Raw genomic sequence first — 18,057 nt, 5'->3', positions numbered from 1 at the left:
GTCACCACGACCTCCCTGTCTGAATGTGAGCCTGGCTGGGACCTGCCAGGCTGAGGCAGAAACAGCCCCCAGCTCACCAGACGTGGCCGTGAGCAGGTGCTAAACCTGTGACCTCTGCACTAGCACTGACCTGAATTAACACAAGCTGCTTCCCAGATCATCTGTGCTGGGCAGGGGCAGATTAAGGAACTTTCTAGCCTCCTCCCAGTCCACTCAAAGAAAAGAGCCCCGCAGGGTCACAAACCGACCATTTGATTTCCCCACCAAGCCAGCTCAGCATCTTGCAGGATTGGCCCCCTTGCATCCTGCCTTTTAATTGCTGACTGATTGTAATATAGGATTTTATTTTCCCTATAATGACTCTTGGGGCCCCCAGATGTTCTCCTCAAGTGTGGTTGCGTCAGCACTAGAGACTGAATGACTGATACCAGCAATTTTTACAGCTTGAAAGGAGAGAAATATGTGAAGGGGATTTAATTTAGCTCTGATACTGTGTCTTCATCTTCAAGACTCTACAAGAAAACGACATCAAAAGGTTATTTTACAACGAGAGGAGGGAGAATTAGCCTGAGAGGGAGAGATCACCGAGCTGGCTTTCTAATATCAGTTCATTATAGGGAACACGTTTGCACAGCCGCTTCACTGCTGCTGTTAATTTAAACCAAGATGATTAAAAGCTGTAATTGCACCATTTTAAATAAATGTCCGCTATCTGGATTATTATGTTTTTAATTAGCGTGGCTCTGTCCAATGTTTTTATCTCTCTGATTGATTTGTTTATGCTGCATTTATTTATAATGCATTGATCTCCCTGACCCTGCTACCTCCCCAGCCTGCAGTTTGGTCACGGTTCCAGCAAATGGAAGAGGGAGTCTGACCCAAACCAGGAAAGAGCAAAAGGTATGGGTCAGCTCTCCCTCCCGAGCTCGTCACAGCTCTCCTTCTTCTTGCCTCCTGACCCAAGAGCTCGTCTGCTATTTGCTCTTCCCCAGGGCTGTGGAGGAGGCTGATGGGCTGGAAGGCTGGCTGGCAGGGAAGTGGGATGGGGAAGGATTGAATTGTCCTTCAGGAAAACTTGACAAACCCATGGTGCTGGCAGGAGCATCCCAAGATCCTGAGGTTTCATCCTGTGTGGTAGGACCCATCCTTTAAGCATTATGTCCCCAGCAGGATCATGCTCCTCTGTCTCCAAAGGACTGTCTAAAAATGTAAAATTTCCCTGGCAGAAGGCAGGATTTCCTGGCAGGCTGTGCTACCTGTGCTGGAAGTAGCTCCTGCCCAGAGCTGTTGAACAAAGCACATTTGCTGTCCTTGCTCTCTTTCTTAGCACCACCTGAAGCAATGCAACTGTTGGGGAAACCCCAGATGAGCACCTAAGCCCATGCTGGACCTCAATACCCCATTGCACGCTGCTGTCTGTCAGGGGCAAGGAGAGGCAAGCATGAATACCTTGTAGATCATTGTCCTGATGTTCAGGGCACTTCTGGTTGCTGCTGAAGGCTTTACTGATGGGTAAGTGCTGCGAATATGCAAGAGACCACGTGCTCCTATAGGCTTCTGGGTGCCTCTGCTGCTGCAGTTATCTCTTATCACTCACAGTATCTGCGGGTCAGGGGCTGCCGTGGACCCCCTCATGGAGGTTGTCCAGCTAGGATCAGCATCCCAACTGGTTCTGTGCCCTGTTTTGTCCTGAGACCTCTCTCCCAGACTTGATTTTGCTATGAACACTGAGGTCTGCAAACAGACAAGTCCTACAGCACTTCCCTGCTTCCGAAAAACAGCAACAGAGACATCAACCAGAAACCCAGACCAGCTCCTGGGCTTTGCAAGCCTGGGAAGCCAGATCCCAGATACCTCTCCTGGCATCCATGCTAGAGATTTTCTTTATTGGTTATACGATTCACACCACCTGCCCGTTAATGGGTGCCCAGAAGAGTGCCAGCTTAGCTCTGGGACCGGTGACTAAACACCCACCTTGGCTTCAGGGCCCGCTCCGGTTTCTGCTGTTGTTTCTTTGTGCCCTCAGGGACCCCGCTGCTGTGCAGCCCTGGAACAGAGGGAGAAGCGTGACACGGGCCCCTCGGTGGGGAGCCAGCTGTGGGTGGCAGGTTTTCCAGGCTGCAGGGTGGATGAGCAGCTCCTGGGATCCCCGCTGATCCAAGGGGAGCTGCTTCTGCCTCTGGGGACTTGTCCAGGGGGGGTGGAGGAAGATGTTCTCTGGTGTTTTGCTCTGTTCTGATGACAGCCAGGTTTTGATTCAAATAGCTCTGCAAGAAGAGGGAGAGGTTTACCGTGAAAGACTCCAACTTTCACTTAAAACATTTTTTCTTACATTCCTACAATTCCTCCAGACCCTCCCTCAAACTCTCCTAGGAACAAATATTCTGGAAGATGTTCCCTAAAGCATTGCCTGTTTTGTGCTTTGCAACCCTGCCAGCTGTCCAGGGGACCTCTCCCCCTGCCCCTACAGCTGTTTTATTTGCCCCAGCAGGACTGACCGTCTTTCGGAGGTAAGCTTCCACCTCGGAGCCAGCTGCATCCTCGATCAGGGTGAGGTGGTCCAGGATCCTCGCCCCTTTCAGCTTGCACAAAGTGTGCAGCAGAGTTTTCAGGGTCCGCAGGGGGAGCTCGTTTGTGCACTGCCTCAGTTTCTCCTTTGGGATTGACTTCAGGAGGGTGTTGACATCCAGCAGGATTTGGTCCAGGTCAATGGTGCTGATGGTGTGTGGGAGAAGACGTGTAGTCCTCCAGAGACATTTGGCCAACAGGTCAGAAAACTTATCTGGGCTGCCGTCGGCACTCAGGCTGCCTTGGAGCAGCTTGAGCAAGGCACAGAAGATCCTTGTCTGGTCAGATTTTTCTAAGACCCTTCTCATGAGGACATTAATGGACTGTATGAGCTTCTGATCCTCCTCTTGGTCCCCCTCCAGGAATTCCAGCATTAAGGTAAGGAGGTTGTGCATTACATCCTTCAGCACCTCCATCGAGGCCTCCTGAGCCAGTTTCTTATCCTGGAAGAGAAACATCATGGCCTGGATGACGCCTTTGCATCGCAGGATGATTTGCTCTTTCCCACATTTCTCATCAGATTCCTTTTGCTTTTTGATCAACTTGAATGGTTGGAAGCTGGCTACGAGGAACTCATTAATGTGCCCAGCCATGGCTTCTGCTTTGTTCTTCTGCCTCAGGATCTTCTCAATTTCTTCCACTGCCTGAATGCTGGTGTCAGCATCGCTATTTCTGACGCCACAAATAAGGGAATTAATAGCAGGGGTGATGTTATGACACGTGTTGTTGGTGTCTGAGGAGGCGGGCAAGGTCTGGAATTCAGGGATCGTTTCTAGATGAATGATGTCCCTCAGTTTTAAGTGCTTGTATTTTCTGGAGACCAGCCTGCACTTGTGCTGTCCTGTATGTGGAGGCAGAGACCGAAGAGCATCAACTGCCTTATTCAGATTTCCTCCTTCAGGGCTGGTGGGCTCTGGCTTTGAGGGTGCACCTCCTGCCTGCTGGCAGACGTCTTCACAGCCGGTGTTTGACTCCTGTTGAGGCTTTTCACAAAGATGTTTTGCCGGACACACTTGTGGCCTGCCAGGTTCCTGCTCTGCAGTTTGTCCCAGCACCCGCATATATTCTTCAGGGAGATCCCCAACAATTCTGAGCACAATTTCCCCATGGGTTTTGCAGGCTGTGACCATGATGTTTAGAGCAGCGTTATGAATAGCTCTGTCTTTGTCTCCGATGAAGGCAGCTATCTTCTTCAAGGCTTTGCCAGGGCTGGGCTCACACACTTCCAGGCCGTACACCTCGAGCAGATGACCCATCTCCACCAGGCATCCTGCCTGCTGCTTGGTGTTCTGGAACTTGATGCCTTCCATGAGGAAGCTGAACACCTTCTTAGCCGGGTACACCAGGCACGTGCCCTTCAGGACAGCGTGCACCAATTTACAAATGACTTTCCTTGGTTCCCCCATCTTCAGGACGAGGTATGGAAGGAAGGAAAGGGCCTCATTCTCCGTCAGCTGGTACTTTTCTTGGATCAGCAAAGTCAGCAGCAGGTTGAGGTACTCCAGGCTCTTGATAAGCACCCACGTGTTGGAGTCAAAGAAACGCAGGGAAAGCCATTTCAGGATCAGGTCCAGGCAGCTGATGACTCCTTCCTTCTCTGTCTCCAGGTGCTTGATCATCACGGCCAAGGCTTTGATTTGGTGCAGGAAGCTGGGGTGGAACAGTTCCACCTGGAAGCTCCTGGACATGCAGCTTCTCATCTGGGCCTTCAGCTGCTCGATGTACCTTTTGTTGGGAGCAGTGAAGTTCCACTGCAGCACTTTCCTGCCTTTCTCATCCCTCAGTCTTTGCTCTTTCCCCCTGGGAACAACAATGAAGATGGGTATGGCGATGTCCTCATCCTTCAGCGTGGGCTTTGCCTGTGCTTTCCCTTTGGCTGCACCCACGTCTTTCACGCCTTCCTCTCCTGGTGTGGGCTCCTTGGGACCCTGCTTCTGCTCTCTGCCGGGTTTGGGTGCTGGCTCTTCAGCTGAGGCTTGTGAAGAGAAGGCTGTTGTTGCAGGTGGTGTGGTTGGAACAGAGGGCAAAGTGGCAGTGGCGTTGTCTGTAGGGTGCCCAGACAGTGACTCGACAGAAGCAGCGGGTTGTGCTGACAGACTGGCGTTGGCATTCTCCAGGATCGCCAGTACGTGGTCCCTTGCACCCGCCTTCAGCTCGCTGGTGGCCTCAGCCATCTTCTCAAAGCCAAGGTGCATGATGAAGAAGGGCAGGGCTGCCTGTGAGGCTGCGAACACGTCCCCGTTGCTGTCCTGTAGGCAGGAGAAGAGCAGCGGCACGCAGCGGAGCAGGTCCGAGGGAGCTGACCGCAGGGTGGGCAGCTCTTCGGCCAGCCACCGTGCCAGCTCCTGCTTCTGGAAGGCCATTGCTTCTCCCAGCTCTCCTGAAACCTCCTGCCCACCCAGCCACTGTGATATGTCGAGCTGTGCAGCCCAGGCATTCACGGCAGCCAGGGCGGCCGCTCTCGTGCTGCTCTTGCTGTTCCTGAGCAGAGCGATGAGGGGAAGGCCCAAGTCCTTCATGTGCTGTGCGATGTTGGAGCCCATGGCTGTGGGGAGGTGCTGGAGGACCCTCAAGGCCATCTGTACCAGGCTGGGGTTCGGGTCATGGAGACAAGCCCTCAGAGCTGTTGGGAGATCTCCTATGTTTGGCTGGATACATTTGGCATCCTGAAGGATGCAGGCGACCTCTTCCAGGCCCTCCTTCTGGACGCTCCAATCCTTCTCCTGCAGCTTGGCCAGCAGCTGTGGCGTGATCCTGTCACTGATGTCTATGGCTCCTGTTCTTCTGTGATCCTCCTGGGTCTCATCACCCAGGCCTGGTTTGGGGTTGGCACGGCTGGGAGCTGGTGGGACCTTCCCTTGCACCTTCTTCAGCTCAGCATCTATCTGGGGGAGAAGGGGCAGCTTCTCACTCTCCATCAGCTCTCTGAGCGGGTCTCCCACGTACAGGTAAATAACCCCCAGCAAAGTGATGGCCGATCTCTGCACGCTGGGCTGAGCAGCAGCGAGAGCAATCCTCAGGGTATTTATCAGTGTCTTGGCCTCCATCCCAGCAAAACCAAATTCCAGGATTGCCTTTGACACCCAGTCCAAGATTTTGGTCTGGATCCTGGAATTACTCTGTGAGAAAGCCAGTGCCACAGCTGCCTGTGCTGTCCATGGCAATGAGCATGCCTCTGCTATAGCTGTCAAGGCTCCTTGGGCACTGGTGCTGCACAGCACGTCTCCCACCATTTCCACCACACTTTCCAGGACAATTTGAGCAGACATCCTGGAGAAGTCCCCTTCCTGGGCTAGCAGAGTGATTGTGTGGAGTTTCTTCTGCATCACCTGGAGGTTTGTCTCCTTGCACCCCCGTGACAGCAGTCTCACCAGGGCTTGGCACGGTATCTCGCTTTTCTTCATTTCCCTGATAGCCTTCTGCAGGGTCTCTATGCTGGAAATCCGTTCTTTCCAATCATTGCTTTCCAAATGCTGAATGCAGGTTTCAGGAAGCACCGCTGCCACCTTTTCCTTGCACTCTTCCTCCGAGAGCTCTGGTTCACACATCTTGCTCGAGCCCACCCTTCACATCTGCTGTTGGGCTCTGTCCTTCCAGGGCCGGCCAGGTTTCCTTCCAAGCACCCTAAACGAGGAGCAAGAGGGCGGCGCGGGGTGTCCTTGCCAATGGAGAGGTGCAGATGTTACGGCGGCACCTTTGGGCCCCTCCTGGCAGGGTGCGTGGAGCCCACGAGCCACCTGCCACGAGTGCTGGCCATTGTGAGGTCGGAGCCACCCACGGGGAGCCACAGCACTGCGGTGGGGTCCCAGTGCCACCACTGTCACCAGCATCGACCACTCTTCCTTCAGGTGGGTCCAAGCCCCTGGGAGGAGGCATCAGCACAGGCAGCATCACCTCCAGCCCTCATTGCCCCCAGGGGTGGTTTATTTGGGCTGTGGAAGGTGCAGTCTAGAGGCAGGGACTGCCATGCATCGTGCCACCACAGCCATCTGGTCCCCTGAGCCTGTAATTGGACATAACCTTTCCTCCCTCTGCCCACATGGCTCCTGCTGAGACTGGGAGGCTGGCAGCTGAGTGAGTAAGGAGTAGTTTGGGATGCTGAACAACAACAAAATTGCCAGGGGAGAGAAGATTTTCACTGAGCCAATTTTTTTAAAGGTTTTCTTTAGAACAAAACCCACCGCTTTTAAACGCAGATAGCACAGTTCACTTTTATGCTATTTAACTTTCTTCCAGCCTGTTACAAGTTGACACCTTTTGCATGAGAAATGCCCTGTAGAAATGAAAAACAGGCCCTCAGCCGTGGGCAAAAATCTCTGGCAGTGCAGCAGCACTGCCTGCGTCCTCACAGGGAGGTGAGAATCCTACAGGGAAAGCTCCTTTTTTTGCAGGAGCCCTGCATCCAGCTCCACTGCTCGGACAGCTCCTGGTGCAGAGGAGACCTGTGCAGAGCATCTGCCCTCACGGACAGGGATGCACAGACCACGAACAGGACAATCCGTGCTCTTTGGCTCTCTCTGCTGGCTGCAGTGCACCCCACTCGTGGGCTGGTGCTCCTCAGGGGGTCCCCCAACATTGCAACCCCTGGGGAAGAGGCTGGTGTGGGGAGCAGAGCAGCAGGGACAGAAGTCCCGTGTTGGGGCCTCCGGGAAGGATCACACACCACAACGAGCACTAGAAGTAAAATAGGGAAGGAAAAATGTGGCAGCGAGGTTTCCCCAAAAAGCCTTGCAAATGCAACAGCTGATTTCCAGGAGGATCCTTTTCTTCCCTAAGCCTCCAGCTGGAGGGACAGATTTTCCTTGAAGGCAAAACCCAGAGCTGCACAAGGGAGCAAATATTCGGGAGGCATTCACTAACTCTGCTCCGTGCCGGGGGAACAGAGCCTAACAAGTGCTGAGGGACAGACACGGGAGGGCTGGGAGCATCCCTCTGGGGCCAGCTTTGTCGGGGCTGGAGGCTGGAGTATTTCCTCCCACCAGCAGAGCACGGCAGCCTGCCTGAAGCTGCGAGGGATCGGGATGCAGGCAGCAGGGAGCAGCAGCAGCGATGCTCTGGGTGGTGAGCAGAACCAAGTCCCTCTCCCTCTGCCCCAGCAGTGAGCAAAGCCTGGCTCTGAGCGCATCATTTCATGCTTTCTCAGGGCATCTCTCTATAAGAAATACCGTGGACCTTTGTGAAGCCTCGTTTTGTTAATTGAGTGGGCTTTGGTTCCACCCAGGTGGGTTTCTTTGCTGGATGATGCTGGAAATATCAGGTCATGGCACAAACTGCCATCTGTACTGTACATATGAGAAAAACTGCACTTGGAGATATTTTTAGAGAGCTTGTTAATTTTGGGGGTTCTGCCAGGCATTTGCAGGATAAGTCTCCCAGGACTGGGATCCAGACTGCTGAGGCACTCACAGCATCTGGCCAAAAAACTCTTCTGGGTATGCTATTAGGTGCTAACAAAAGCGACAAATAATTCACTAATAAAACAAAGGAGAAAGAAAAAAAGCTCAGTGTAAGTGAATTTTACTGCATTATTCTGGTGAGAAGCTGTCAAAGAGTCAGAAGGTGTTCAGAGGAGAGAGAGTACAGCCTGTTCCTTTATCATAATAACTTTTATTGCCTAGGTATAGTTTCTCACCCCGGTCAATAAGCATCCTGCTGCTTTGTTTTCAGCGCATTAGGGCTCGGTTACAGCAGCAAATGCTTCTTTCCAGCTGCCTGGTGCTGACCCACCCAGGGGCTGGGGGCTGCTCCAGTGCTCCCCAGAGGTGCTGGGATTTTGGCAGGATGGAGGGGAAAAAGATTCCCACGGTGAGAGCAGGAGCCTGGGAATAGGGGATGCTCCCAGTGCCCACAGATCAGAGCAATGATGAGTCTGCCCTGACGCTTGCTGGGAGCTACAGGGGCAGATTAAATGCAAAAATACCATGGAACATCTTACAGGCTGTTCTGGGTGAAGGACAGTTGTGCCCAGGGGTCTGGGCTCTTTATAATTTCTGCAGAGCCAAAAAGAGCAGGCTGATGCCAGAGCAGCCCCAGGCTATGAAGTCAGGATCCCAGAAGCATTCCTCATGCACCACAGCTAGGATTGCTTCGAGCTATCTGTCACCAACAAGCCCTCTGGGCCAAGGAAGACTTGGCCTTTCTAACAATTTGGGCTTCAAATAACGAAGATCCTGGCCTGCTTGCTAGAGCCAATGGCCCTTCCTGGCATCGTTACTTGGAGAGGTTGCTGCTGGGGATGGATGAGCAGCTCATCGCTGGCTTCCCATGGGGGCATCTGTGCTCTCAGGCCTCATACAATCTTTTCTGGTTTTCAATAAAAGCAATCCTTTGGACAGCAGTTTCAAGCCCTTTTACATGGCTCCTCGTGGACATTTCCCTGCAGTGCCTCATGAATCACCAGCTGAAGGTACATGCTGGCGTGGGGATTGCTCTGGGTCTGCCCGTGCCACTGAGTGCACGAGGAGAGGTGAATCAGCCAGCGGGGATCATCACAGCCCCCAGGCTGCCCCAAGATGATGCAGGGGCTGCTCCTCCACAGAGCCTCGGCTCTGAGCTGCCGAGAACCTCACTGGAAAACCTCTCTCAAAGCCTCTCTTTTCCCCTTTGGCAGCTCAGGCCCGTGGAGCTGACTGCACCGTGTGCTCTCACCCCACATCCACATCCAGCCCGGTGCGAGTCTTCCCAGGCCAGTATGCTGTGCTGTGGCTGCATGGGCAGGGATTACATCCAGCCATTTAATCCCTTTAGCCCATAGTTCCCACCTATCTAAGAGAAGCAATAAATCTTTCTTTGTCTTTGTAGCCTCTGTAGCTCAGCAGGGCAAGTCCATCTCTGGCATCGTGTTTGCACGGCTCCCAGTCCCTGGGATTGCAGGTGCTGCTGTGGTGCTATTACATGTGATGCTGCTGTGTTTGATGCCCTGGGAGCCACCTCCCCAGCCTCCAGGAGCTTCTGAGCTGCCTGAAGGAGCAGGTTTGTCTGTCTGCCTCTGAGCAGAGGGGACTCACACTTGCCTCCACCAGTACATCTTCATTAAACCGCGCAGAAGCCGCCGCGCCGTGCCGCCAGCCGCACCGCCGCGCCGGGCTGGTGTAGCATGTGAATCACTTTGTCTTGGTTCCTGCCTGTGCCCGTGGATCATCCATATCCCTGCTTGTGATGGGTTTCACTCCTGCAGTTGGCAGGATTAAACAACTCCCTTCAAAAGAACTGCCTGAGCATAGTGGCCAAGAGGAAAAACCTCAGGCGAGGAGCGCTCTATTTATAGCCCGTGAAGGATGGACCCGGTGCATAAGAATATTCGAGCCCCCGGCACCTCCACCCCCCTCTCTGTTCCTATAGCTGCTGTCTTACAGCTGTCTCGGCACTGAAGAATTGGATGCTTTTTGAAAGCTGACTGGATCCTCAGTCAGGAGAGGAGCAAAGGGACAGGGGTGGGGAGATCTCAGCTTTGCTGAGTCCCCTAGAATGCGTTCCTTAGAGGACATCCAGCAGCAGAGGAATCAGACGTGATATAGGACTGGTGCTTTCCCCTTGGTCTGCATCTACACTTTCAAAAGGGGTCCTATTCTCACCCTATCTGCTTTCAGGGCAGCAAAATGATCTACGTTGCTTGCAATTCCCACAGCACTTCCAGGAGGCTCCCCCAGGGCTGCCCCTTTGCTCCCTCCCAGGGGTGAGTTAATGTTGCACCCAGCTCAGCTGCACCAGCCACAAAGAACAGCAACCCCAGTTCTCACCTTCGGAGACGATGTCTGCAAAATATTTCCTACCTTTACTCCCGAATGATGAATTTGTGATCAAAGTGACATTTGTGCCCCACGCCTCCAGCTCACCCATGACTGCATGACAGAAAGCAGCACGGCTGGGAGGGGAAGAGGCTCTGGAAAAGCACGACGAATTTATCTTCCATTGAGGAAAGTGTTTCTTTTTTTTGGTGCCATCTCCTACTCAGCTGACATTTTTAATAATGTCGTTAATGATGATGTAGTCGGTAGAAAAGCTGCTGTGGCGGGTTTACTAGGTAGAGAGATGCTGATGGCGTGGGGCTAGCACCTTGCCTTTACAGGGATGCGACCCCCCTGCACAGTGGAACAAAGAAGAAGTTTCTGAAGGGATCTCAGAAGCGGTGTTTGCTGGGGATGTTGCAAGGGATAAAATACACCAGGTAAGAAAATGTTTTGGTGCTTGTGAGTGAAAAGAAAAAAGGCACATTGGGGGTAAAGCAGCACTGTGAACCTCTTTTTTGATACCCACAGCTTCCAACACACAGCTGTGATTTCCAGCAGTGTCACTGGAACTGGGTGCAAATCCTCTAGCCCGACTGAATTGCTGGTGCTGTGGATTTGACTCAATCCCAATTACAGGGATTTGATGTCTAAAATACTGCAGTGTCCCTAGGTCCCTCAGAAAGACAACAGCAAAAAAATTTATGTAAAGAAATTGTGTGTTATATATGTGCATGTGGGGGCTGTGCTGCCATTTGCCCCGAGACGGGCAGCATTTCCAAGACAAGCAGGCTGAGAGAGGTGAATTAGGTTTCCTCAGTGACCAGCAAGTCCCAGCATCACTGTTTGAAACATAAACTTTATTGCAACGAAGGATTAAAAATAGTACATCTGAAAGAGCCGCAGAGTGCATGTCATTAAGGAACTAGTCAGAAATCACAACTCAAGCAAATCGTGTACAATTGGAACAGAAAGTTTTATTAAAACAACTTGAAATCGAACTCAGATTTTCCTCGTGTGTTTCATTTCACCATAACCGTGTATTTACAGTCTTCGCCTCGTGTGGTGAAGGTTCTGCTCGGGGCGGGGGGCTAGGAGGAAGGCAGGGATGGATGGGGAGGAGAGGTGGGTTTCAAAAGCTAACAGGATGTGAAAGTTTTCCAGAAGAAGTTCTTGCAGCCCGCTTTGCGTTCCCGGGGCGCCAGAGCGGGGTTTGAGTTAGCCGAGCGCTCCAGCTCCAGTCTCACTTCGTCCTGCTCGGCCCCTCGGGACAAGTCCTCAGACTCCAGGGCTTCATTTTCTGTCTGGCTGGGCTCTGAGAGCAGTTCTGCCAAAAAGTACTTGGCCAGTTCCTTGGGGAGAAGGGAGAGAAAGAGGGAGAGAGACCACGATTACTCTTTGGCTACCTGGGGCTCGCTCTGTGCCCTTGCTCTGTGCCCAGGACAGCGGCACAGCTCCACAGGAGACGGGGAGCTGCATCTCCCCAGCAGCTCAGCCCAACCAGCAGCTGCCCCGAAGCAGCCGTGGCTACAAAATAAAGCAGAGCAGGAGAGCACCGACATCTACCTGGTGGGCTGAAAGGATCACTGGGCAGGGAAGGAGCTCACCCGAGCATCTCCCTGCCACCCCATCCCTCCCAGATGAACTCAGAGAGGATGCTAAGGATGCTGCTGAAGCAGCACGGGGCAGGTTTTTGGGAAAGCAGCTGAGCTGGGGCACCCTCTCACTGGGGGATCTTTCCTCTCCTCCCTCCAAGCCCTGGATGCCCCCTTGCATGGCAGAAGACACCTTCCTGCTGCATCGAGGCAGCTGCCTTGGTTCTGCACCCCGGAGAAACCTCGGGGAGCTTCTCCAGGGGCTGTGCCCTCTGTGCAGGCAGCAGCCGCTCCTCGTCCCCCAGCAGACTGGGCTGGGAGGGGGTCTCCCCATCCTGTCCCCACCCATCCAGCCACCATGGCCCATCTCTGGTGGGGAACCAGGGGTCTGTCGGGGAACCGGGGGCTGCAGCAAGCGGCCTGGGGTCTGGAGCAGGGACATCGGGGAGGTTTGGTGAGGAACGGGAGGAACGCACTGAGGGTACCGGGGTGCGCAGCAGGGAAGCGGAGGGGTCTGCGGAGGGGAAAGCAGGGGGTCTGCCAGGGGGGATGGAGGGGAGCAGGGGAGGGGAAGCAGGAGGAGAAGCGGGGCTGCGCAGCGGGGCTGTCGGGGTCTCCAGCGGGGTGCCCGCCCCGTCGGGGGGGGGCTCTCACCTGCTTCCCGGCGGCGGCAGCCAGGGATTTCTGCAGGAACTGCCGGAGCCGCGGGTCCGAGGGGGCGGCCGAGACGGTGCCGAGGGCCAGGGCGATGGAGAGCAGGGCCAGGGCGCAGTGGAGGCGGCACGACAGCATCTCGCCGGCGGGGCGGGCGCGGGCAGGAGGCGGCGGGGAAGCGCTGGCGGCTCCGCTGCGGCTCGGCTCCGGCGTTGGGGATCTCCTCGCCTCCCACCGCCTTTATAAACCCTTCTCCTGACGTCAAGGCGGGGGCGCCCCCCTCGCCCCACGCCGCCGGGGGTGGGTCCCTGCCCGGGCTTGGGGAGGGGGGGGGGAGCCGCGGCCGGGGATGCTCCGCTCTGCCCGGGGCTGGCCAGGCGCCCACGGCGCTCCCCCCACTTTGTACTCCCCTCCTCGGTGCTTTCCGGCTGCCCCCCGCCTCCTTTTCTCCCCAAACCGCCGTCTGTCTGGGTCCTCGACGTTGCTCGTCTGTTCTCCCCTCTCCGAGCCTCCAGCATCCCCCCGGGGGGCGGTGGGGAACCCCCCGGCTGCCCGCCCCGTCGGGTAAGGAAAGGCTTCAGAACGGGGGAAAATGCAAACCTTCCCCCAAAAAGCGGCTTAGCAGCAGGGAACAGGGGGTGCTGAGCTGTCCCCGGGGGTAATTTGTGCCTCCCCGGCTCTGCAGCATCTCTGCAGCTGGGCAAAGTGGGGACCAGCCAGTGTCTTGGTGTCGTGCGTGCCCCCCCGGTCCTGGGTTCAATGATGTTGGTCCCATGGGGGATGTGCCCATCATTGGGATAACCAGTCTCCCCATCTCCCCCAGCCTGTCCCCACGGCTGGCTGGTGCCCACACAGACGGATCCTTCCACACCAGGGGACTCCCCAGCCCTCTGCCAGCAGCAGGAGCAGAGATTGGGGCTCTGCTACCACCCCACTTCGTGGTGTCGGGGGCCCTCTCCTCCCATTCCCAGCTGGGAGAAGTCAAAGGCTTGTGGGAATAAGGCTGCTGCTGCTCAGAGGTCTCCAGAAATCTCCAGAAGGACTCTTTCATTTCATGTGTAATTAACACCCACCCAGCACACTCACAGACTGCCTTGCTGAGGCTGGACTAGGAGTGAGGAGAGTGTACTGAGGTGTTCCTGCTCCACTTTACAGCCCAGCAAGGGGAATTGGTGCTGGGTGCTGGCTCCCAACCGGGCAGACCTCTGGGCTGAGCAGGCGCTGCCCTCCCTGCACGATGCACCCCTTTCTCTGTGGGGATATCTGCAGCCACATCACATTCATCCTCTGCCTCCTCCCCAAATCACGCTGCAAATGAGTGCAACAGGGTTGATTTGGACCCAAGAGGAGCACCCTCAGTCCCATTGGGGATCCAGGTTTTCGTGGTGTCAGTGCATGCTGTGGCTCTGCCAGCCACACGGGGACAAGATTTGGAAGACGAGGTTGGCTCAGGCTCCTTCATTCTCCAGCACTGGGGGTGAGACCTGTGCCCCTGCCTGGGGATGCTGGAGGAATTATAAGGGTGTCCTCTGACAGTTGGAGAAATATTTCTGCATGGAAACATCTTGAATTTGTCCCAATGAGCTTTAGACACCTACCTGACAAAAGCAGGGCAGTGCTTTTTTTGCTTTTTCTGGTCCTGTGGCCCACCAGGAGATGACTTGGCACCAGAACAGCCTCAGGAAGGCTCTGACGCCCACCCTGGTCCTTTATCCCCTCATGGGATTCAGCTGAGGTTGGGTGGAGGCAGGACCAGTGCCAGGGCACCAGTGGGAACTTGCCTGTTTTAATGGAGTAAAATTGAGTTCCTATTAGATCTGAACCTTGCTCTGGATAAAATATTGAAAGGACCAAAATAATCTTGGTTCCCTCAGGCAGAATTTGGGGGGATCACTCTGATGTTCTCCAGCCAAAAACTTTTGGGATTCCATTTCAAATAATGCCTAAAAGAAAAATACAATTTAATCGAAGATGACAATATGTGCTTTGGTTCTGAAAACCCTCTTGTGCTGACCTGAAGGAAACCAGCAGAGAGGGAGTGGAGAAGGGGGGATCCACCTGCCCCCTGCCTCTTTGTGGCGTCTCCTGCCATGCCCCCAGCGCAGGGCAGACCGTCAGACATCCTCAGGATGCTGGCACAGGCACGGAGGGGCAAGCAAGGTGCAGATCCATTCACCACTTCCCCCTCCCACGGCTCCTCCGGGGGATTACTGCGCTCAGATTTTTTTTTCCCCTCGTTTCCTAGTCAGATAAATCCATCATCCGTCCGCTCGGCTGCGGCGAGGGCGATTCTGTTCCTTCCTCTGTGCCGCAGCGCTGCAGGGCATGTGGCTTTGCAGACGACTGGGTTGCATTGAATTCCTGGGACTGCTTCCTTACCCCCAGCTCTCCTCCAGCTTGCTCCACGAATCCAGAGCAGTCCAGCAGTGCCCGGACTGTGTGCACAGCGCTCAGCGCTGCGCCAGCGAAGCGTGCCCTCTGCTGTCACCGTGCCTGCAGGACCAGCTCTCCTCGCACCTCCTCACCCCAGCTGCTGCCTACAAGATGCTTCTCAGGCTCTCTCAGCTCCTTTTCCATGAGCAGAAAAACCTTGCCACATATCACTACCTTGACAGCAAGGAAAAAAAAAAATATATATATATATATTATATTGCAGCACTCAGCCTTGGTGTAGTGCCAAGCTGTGATCCAGGAGCCAGGGCTCTGAAATTCCTCATCATAAAATTCCTCTGGAAAAGCATATATGCTTTATAGATGCAAATGAGTGAATAAGAATAATCAGCTGTGCCTGGGAGTTAATGAGAAACGAGAGCTAAATAAAGGGGAGAAACTCCTTCCAGCTGGTGCTGTGTGTCCCTGGGATGGGCTGTGCAGGGGGCAGTGGTGTCAGGATGCCATATGGGCTTGTAACAGCCCTTTGCAGGGTGCTGGGGACAGACCCAGCTCAGCAAGTGGTGGGCTGCCTTCTGCTTCCCACAGGGATGGGCAACATGTGAGGTCAAGAAATTCTCTTACTCCTTCTCATGGAAAAAAAAAAAAAAGAGCCTTAAAGTAGTAGAGTTGAGATAAAATGCCTCTGTGCCTGGGCACAAGTAAGAACTGTGATCACGTTTTATTGCTTGCCTGTGCACACTATTTCTGACAGATATGGTGATGGTCTCCAGGCCACAGTCTGCTAGGTCACGTCCCTGTGCACTGACTGCAATTCCCTTGCTGCGGGTGTCACGCAGAGCTCGTGGCTTTTAGCCCGGGAAGGGCCACACTCACCACGAAGGTAGGCTGAGAGGGCTGGGGGGTGCTTGTGCTGAGAGGTATCTGGATAAAAAGCAGTTTCTGTAGCAAGATTTGGGTGCAAATCCATAAGAACTGGAGTCTCCCAGTTGCCCGGATTATTATTTATTCCTCAATGATCAGCACAAGGCAAGAGATGATGGATACAGGTGATGGGTGAGCACATGCAAATATGAAATAACAGAGGCTCTGGTTAATAAAATAGGGGTTTTATTTATTTAATTAATTTATTATATTTATTTTTAATTCTCATCTCTATTCATTTATTCCTGCGGCTCGGTTATTGCCGGGATCCTTCCCAATCTCCATCCTCGCCCGCCCTCTCGTGGGCACGCCGCAGAAGGCAGCGGGGCCCCCCCGGTGCTGGGCGCAGGCTGCGGGGCTGCCAGCAGCGATGGTGCGCAGGGCCCGGCCGTGCACATTTCCACATTTTGGAAAGAGCTGACTGCCGTGCCTGCATTTAAACCTTCCGTACTTCAGTGTCAGCACGAGTTTTTCAGCACCAACCCGAGGACCAGGGGATAAATGGGTGAGCGCAGCACCGGCTGAGCCCCAGCACCTTGCTGCATCGCTGCTGGAGACCCCAAAAGTGCTTGGCCCAAGGAAACTCGAAGCCCCGTTTCTCTGCGGGGTTGCCCCACAGCCTGTGCTGGGAAGTGAAATGAGGCAGGTGTCGGCAGCGTGGGAAATGTTTTTCAGTGCTGAAGAAATCTGAAGGGAAACGCGACCACATCCCAATGTTTAGGGCTTGCCTTCATGTGGGAGGAGGGGGAGATGGATATCAAAGGAGCTGCTCCAACATATTCTGGGAACCTTCCTGGAAAGCGGCCAGCTTGTCAGTTCGCTGGTGCCTGCCCTTCTGAGGCTGGGAGGCACCAACCCCCCTGTCTGGAGCTGGATTTCCAACTAACCCAGCGGCACCGACACGGACAGGCAGTACCAGGTCACCCTTTGTGGGCTTGGCAGCCCTAAAACACGCCATGCAGAGCTGTCTGACTGCTCCCTCGCCTCTACCAACACGGCCCACATGGAGCAAAGCTCACCGGCACAGGCTGGCCGTGCCAGCTGCCTGCAGACCTCTGCCCCGTGGACAGAGAGGGACAGAGATTGTGATCGCTTTGGCCGAGCTGCCTGGAAAAGCTGTGACATCATCGCTATAAAAAAAGAACAAACACACAAAATCTGTCCCAGGGAGGAAACGCAGCCATGATCCAGGAAAGTACAGTATTTATTTTGCAAACGCAGCCGAGCGGCTCAATGGGGGCGCGGATACGCAGCCTGCTCCTCTGGGCGAAGTGGGGGCTATTGGCACGGCCCAGCAGCTTCCAAAAAGTGCCAGCTGAAGTGACCTGAGAGGTAGTGGCCTCAAAGGCAGTCAGATCGCAACAGAGAGGGGAGAAACCTAATATTTGTCAAATAGGGGTAGCACTTGGAGAGAGGTTGTGGGGCTGAGGTCCTGCTGCTGGCCAAGGCTGGCTGCAGGAGGAGGCAGAGGCTGCTCAGCTCTTGCTCTTATGGGGATGTCTTCACCTGCTGGCAGACCCTGGGCACTGGGAAATGAGGAGTGCCCTGCACTCTGGCTTGCCCCCATCTTGCCATTTCCCTTCCATGCCCTGCTTTTCTCAGCACCCTGTGCCCCATGGCGCATCCTCTCTGCAGCTCCTCCTCACCGCTCACAGCCAGGACCTCCCCTTCACGCTGGCGTTTCAAAGTCCTCCTCTGTGAATCACCTCCCTCCAGCCCTGCCTCCCAAACTGGCCAGGGATTAAGTGAAGGAAACCCAAAGATGAGCTGCAGACCCTGAGCCCACCCAGGTCACGAGGAGCAGGGGCCCTGCTCCGGTACAGATGGTGCTGTGCAAACAGCTTTGAGCCTGGTTTTCTGCAGCCAGTTGTGGACACGTTGCTGCTGCGTGCTTGCACAGAGCCCTTTCTCTGGAGCTAAACAAGCTTCCTGAGAATCAGTTCTCCCCCCATGGCTTCAGCCCCTGGATATGGACCAAAAGCAGGGGCAGCAGGCTGCGGGGCTGGAAGCCAGGTGCTGTGGGCCAGCCGCTTCCTGGAGGAGGTCAGCGCCCCGGCTCCACCGAAATGTTGTGCAAGGAGCTGAACCAGCAGCCCCCTTCCCCGAGCCACCCTGGCAATCGCACAGGTTTCCAGGAAATGCAAACAAATGCCTCGTCACCTGGCAGCGGGCTCTGCCTTCTCTCTGCCAGCTTCTTG

The 18,057-nt window shown here is 54.7% G+C and overlaps 2 protein-coding genes across 2 annotated transcripts; both read right to left on the bottom strand.

Moving 5' to 3' along the window:
- Positions 1-2,309: 2,309 nt before the first annotated feature.
- On the bottom strand, positions 2,310-6,116 carry LOC116492503 (cytoskeleton-associated protein 5-like). Its single transcript, XM_032193273.1, is given in 1 exon segment — positions 2,310-6,116. A coding segment is annotated over 1 exon segment (3,807 nt).
- A 5,018-nt stretch (positions 6,117-11,134) lies between these two features.
- SST (somatostatin) lies at positions 11,135-12,682 on the bottom strand. The gene is made up of 2 exons (XM_032193478.1): positions 12,545-12,682; positions 11,135-11,647 (listed from the first exon to the last, which is right to left on the bottom strand). Exons 1-2 carry the CDS (start codon positions 12,680-12,682, stop codon positions 11,435-11,437), a joined length of 351 nt encoding a protein of 116 aa, XP_032049369.1. The 3' UTR covers positions 11,135-11,434.
- Positions 12,683-18,057: the final 5,375 nt, after the last annotated feature.

This window comes from Aythya fuligula, chromosome 9, assembly GCF_009819795.1.
Source record: "Aythya fuligula isolate bAytFul2 chromosome 9, bAytFul2.pri, whole genome shotgun sequence".
Taxonomy (NCBI): domain Eukaryota; kingdom Metazoa; phylum Chordata; class Aves; order Anseriformes; family Anatidae; genus Aythya; species Aythya fuligula.
This window is presented reverse-complemented; position numbering and strand designations above follow the sequence as displayed.